The 4,956-nt window shown below is 50.1% G+C and overlaps 1 protein-coding gene across 11 annotated transcripts in view; it reads left to right on the top strand.

The window, feature by feature from the left end:
- ITPR1 (inositol 1,4,5-trisphosphate receptor type 1) overlaps positions 1-4,956 on the top strand; it is a 156,815-nt gene that overhangs the window by 131,997 nt on the left and 19,862 nt on the right. For all 11 annotated transcript variants that reach the window (XM_017735227.1, XM_017735229.1, XM_017735230.1 and 8 more), the window contains 4 exons: positions 136-300; positions 1,528-1,723; positions 2,248-2,349; positions 4,325-4,464. In XM_017735227.1, coding sequence (XP_017590716.1) covers positions 136-300; positions 1,528-1,723; positions 2,248-2,349; positions 4,325-4,464 — 603 coding nt within the window. The remainder of the gene's footprint in view (positions 1-135; positions 301-1,527; positions 1,724-2,247; positions 2,350-4,324; positions 4,465-4,956) is intronic.

Genomic DNA, 4,956 nt, shown 5'->3' on the forward strand with positions numbered 1-4,956 from the left:
GAATTCCTCCATGAAAGGGGTGCTCGGGCAGGGGCAGGGATTGCCCAGCAAGGTGCCAAGTTATCTCCAGCTTGAAAAAACAGCCTGTTTACCCTGAAAACCTACCTGTTGTAACTATGGGTGATCTTTCCTTAGGTTTGTAATAAAATCATTTTCCTGATGAGTTTTGTGGGTAACTGCGGGACCTTCACGCGAGGATACAAGGCCACGATCATGGATGTGGAGTTCCTCTATCACCTGCTGTACCTGCTGATCTGTGCCCTGGGGCTCTTCGTGCACGAGTTCTTTTACAGCCTCTTGGTGGGTGTTTGCTTGGCCCTCAGAACATTTCCTGGTCTGTTTGTGAGGCTTCATCTTGGGCACATGCAGAAAAATTTCTGCTTTTCTGCTGGGAAACTGTTGAACAGACACTGGGAAGATCCATAGCCTGGAGATTTTCCTTAGGAGAGGTTACTGTGGGAGACAACAGGACTCCTGCCACATCCCTTCTTCTGATGTGTAACTTCTTACTCAGGGGGAGGACATGTGGGTTTTAAACCAAAAGAGGAGGGATTTAGATTAGATGTGAGGAAGGAATTGTTCCCTGTGAGGGTGGGCAGGCCCTGGCACAGGGTGCCCAGAGCAGCTGGGGCTGCCCCTGGATCCCTGGAAGTGCCCAAGGCCAGGCTGGACAGGGCTTGGAGCAGCCTGGGACAGTGGGAGGTGTCCCTGCCCATGGAGTAGAATGAGATGGGCTTTGATGCTTTGCTGTGTTATTACCAATAGCTGTCACTGTGTCCGTGCTTTCTGAGCAGCTGGATAACTCTGGAGTGTCTCCATAGCTGTATCCAGGCTCCAGCCCTCACGGGATGGACACGGATCCTGGCACACGTGTTCCTTCTGTCTGGGGTGGGATTCACCTTGCACAGCACAATGCTTCTAAGAATAACACTGAAGGAGTGGATTTAGTGTTGGTGGAGAAAACGTGTCAGTGTTGAAGCAATCCTGAAATCCCATTCAGAACAGGCTATTTTTGTCCCTTTGGTTGATGTTTGCCACATCCTCTGGTACCTGAGCTGGTTTTTGTCTGTGTTCATGGAGGTCCAGTTTGACAGACACCTGTCTTGTCATCCACCAGCATAGCCACAACCTGCCCGGCCTCTGCTGTGAGTTGTCCCAGACCCAGTGAAAAATGAAGGAAACATCAGCAGAGAAATCTAAACACAGAGTTGGGAAAAAATATTGCTTCTTTAATTATATGCTCAGTAAATTAAGATTTAAAGGAAATAACAAATTGCAGTTTGCAGTGAGCTGTTTGGAGGCTGTGAGGGGGTAGATAATGCTGTAAAAATCAGATAGCAGTCTGTGCTGGCAGCTTGGTGTGTGCCTGGCACTGAGGCAGGAACACCTGCCCGCAGCGGGCAGGGGCTGCTGGCCAAGCTGCTGCAGAGGAGGGCACAGCAGCCTCAGTTCCTGCTGTTCCAAATGTGTGGCACAGGACACGATGCCACCAGTGGTGCTCCATGTGCTGTTGTTGGCTGTCCCCAGCTCTTTGACCTGGTGTACCGGGAGGAGACTCTGCTCAACGTCATCAAGAGCGTCACCCGCAACGGGCGCTCCATCATCCTCACTGCCGTGCTGGCCCTCATCCTGGTCTACCTGTTCTCCATCGTGGGCTACCTCTTCTTCAAGGATGACTTCATCCTGGAAGTGGACAAGCTCCCAAATGAAACCCTTCTGCCAGGTCAGTACCGGCGGCTCGTTCCCATGGGTTGTGTTGGGGAAATATCGGGCTCTTGTTCCCCAGGCATTGACAGGACAAGGGAAGAGGGCTCCAGCTGTGTCAGGGGTGGCCAGGTTGGACATCAAGAGGAATTTCTCCATGGAAAAGGGTGCTCAGGCCTTGGCAGGGGCTGCCCAGGGAGGTTTGGAGTGCCCATCCCTGGAGGTGCCCAAGGAAGGGCTGGAGGTGGCACTCAGAGCTCTGGGCTGGGGACAAGGTGGGGTCGGGCACTCAGTGAAGAATCTTGGAGGTGTTTTCCAGCTTCAGTGAATCTGTGATTCTGTGAAATAGAAATGCTTTTGTGGTTGACTTTAAAACCATGGAATGTGTAAATCAGAAAGTGCTGTGCCCTTCTAAACTCTAGGGTAAGATACTGCTCTAAATGCCTTGTAATGCACACTGACCATGATGGGGAACCTTTATACCTGAGCAGTCACCTTGCAAGGTGTTAAAGCATCCCTTGATGCAGCATTTTCTGGTTTCAGATCACACAGAGCCAGGTGAGACCATGACTGGCGAGTTCCTCTACTCAGACGTGTGCAAGGCAGGGAGCAGTGAGAACTGCTCCTCCATCATTCCCTCCGACCGTAAGTATCACTCTGGAATTCCAAACTCACACCCTGAGTTTTCACCCTTTTTCTAGCTAAGCACCTTCAATTAAAATAATTTCTTTTTAAAATCCTATGCAATAAAATTGGGAACAAAGCTATCATGAGATTAACTTGAAATAGGATTAATTTAGGCTAACAGCATAAGTAATGTTTGTTCCATGAAGTGACTAAAGCAGAGAAACTTAGAACTAAACCAGACTTGATAAAACACTGCCATACTCTTCAATTTTCTATATCAATTGGAGAAGGAAGGGATGCAGTTTGCCTCTTTGCAAAGTTTATTATTTTAAAACATTAGGCTATTAAATGTGATCTCAGAGGATAATGCCCAGTGAAATACGGTTTATTGGCAGCATTGTTCTATCTCAAACTAAGGAAACTGTTTTAATATCATGGCAGGAAGTACTCAATGGATTAAGTAGACCAAGGGTAGGTTTGGGGGGTTTGGAGATCAAGAAAGTGAGATATTACCTGGGTATTGAAATATTTCCATTTTATTTCCTAGAAAATGTAATTTCCTTGTGGGAGATTTACGGTGCTGGCTGGGAGGGGCAGACAGAACATCCCAGCTTCTCTGGGAAGGGGAGCTCTTGCATGGCCATCAAAGGTCAGTGATGGCCACCAGCCCCTGCTCACAGGAGGAGAGAGGGTTCTGCTTTGCTCAGGGATCCTCTATGAGAAACTGAAATTCAGCCTTGAATACAGGAAAAGCTGCTTTTTTCAGCTCCTTCCCTCTGGCTGCAGGAAGGAAAACTCAGGGATGTTTTTGTATCACAAATAATCAACATAGTCCCGGGGTCTTGTGTGCTCAGGGATGTTCATGATGCCCCACATTTGGCCACTGCTCTTGGGGTTTGGTTATTTCAGGGTTGCACAGGGATTGGGGCCTTTCCAGGGCTGGCTGTGGGAAGGTGGGATCTGCTCATGAGCATTTCTGTGATGAAATGAAAGTCGTGAGATTTTTAATGGGTACAGGGGGAGTGTATCAGGTTAGGGAATGAATTCTAGCAGCTCTGCAAGTGAAACAGTGAAGTTGGAGCCTTGAGCCAAGTGAAGAGAAGGTCAAAAAAGTGTGTTGCTTTTCTAGCAAAATGCTGTTTCCACAAGCAGTGATATTTTAGCCATTTGAAAGCTCTGAGTGGAAGTTGCCATTTTGAGTGCAGCCCAAAGGCTGTGCAATCTGTCAGGCACCAGGGGAGAGTGGAAGAGGCAACACTTTGTCCTCTGAGCTGTCAAAAAGCTCGGATTCTGTATAAACAGGCATCTGGTGATCTGAGCTGTGCATGCAGGCAGGGATGGAAAGAGATTTCACCGAATCACAGGCAGCAGTTCAGGCACAAAAGAAAACTGACGGTGGGGAGAGGAGGGCAGGGAGGAGATCTGCTCCCAGGGTGGCTCTGGAGAGGGTCCAGGGGAGGCCATGGAGGGGTCTGGAGCATCTCCCTTATGGGCAGAGACTGTTGAGGGCCTGTTTAGTCCAGGGAAGACTGAGAGGGGATCCCGTCAATCCATACAATATCCCCCAGGGGTGTCAGAGAATGGTTCCAGACCCTTTCCAGTGGTGCCCAGTGACAGGACAAGGAGCAATGGCCATAAACTAAATCAGGTTTTGCCTCAGCATGAAGAAGAGCTTCTTTCCGTGGTGGGGCAGAGCCCTGGAGCAGCTGCCCAGGGAATCATGGAGTTTCCATGGAGACATCCCAAACCCACCTGGATGTGTTCCTGTGTCACCTGCTCCAGCTGACCCTGCCTGGGCAGGGGTTGGGTGGATGATCTGCAGAGGTCCCTCCAGCCCACACTGTTCTGTGATTATTTGGGGAATGAACCTACAGGGATTTGCAACACAGGCTGGCAGTCTGAGGGGGAAGAGAGCATAACCAGCAAAGAATGGAGAGGAGGATTTAGAGCTAATCTTGGCTGTGAAACGTGTCTTTGCTTGCTGTGTTCCCAGAGCTGATCACTGAGGAGATGGAGGAAGAGAACAAGGAGCATACGTGCGAGACGCTGCTGATGTGCATTGTTACTGTACTGAGTCACGGGCTCAGGAGCGGGGGTGGAGTAGGTGATGTGCTCAGGAAACCTTCCAAAGAGGTAAATTACCACTGACTGGGGGTGGAGGAGTGATACCGAGTAGGGCTGGGATCTGCTCTGCTGAGGAGAGTGTGTGTGCACTGCTCCAAACACGGGGAGGCATCGTGCTGTTCCTGGGGTTCTGTAGTCACATCTCTGGGGGTCACACTAAACACCAGCCATTTCTACAGCCTTCTACCCAGGCTTTTGTAGCTTGTGGGCTGTCCAGAGTAGGGCCCAGAAGCCAACAGCCTGTGTGCTGGGAGCTGAGGAGCTGAAGGAAGGAGATGAGTACGAACTAGTGAGGGAGGAATGTGAGGTGGCAGAGGAAAACGCTGTGGTAGCTGGTGGATGCCAGTGGCAAGAGTTTTTGTGGGAGCATCCCTAAGGAGAGGTAACGTGTCAAATGGAAGGGATGAGAGGACATGGACCAGGCTGGGTTAGTGGGAGTGTGGGGGAGGAAGGATGGATGTGGTTTGGAGCCATCAGCAGAGTGAGGACGAGGCTAAGCAG

The sequence above is a fragment of the Corvus brachyrhynchos genome, unplaced genomic scaffold (assembly GCF_000691975.1).
Source record: "Corvus brachyrhynchos isolate BGI_N302 unplaced genomic scaffold, ASM69197v1 scaffold95, whole genome shotgun sequence".
Classification (NCBI taxonomy): domain Eukaryota; kingdom Metazoa; phylum Chordata; class Aves; order Passeriformes; family Corvidae; genus Corvus; species Corvus brachyrhynchos.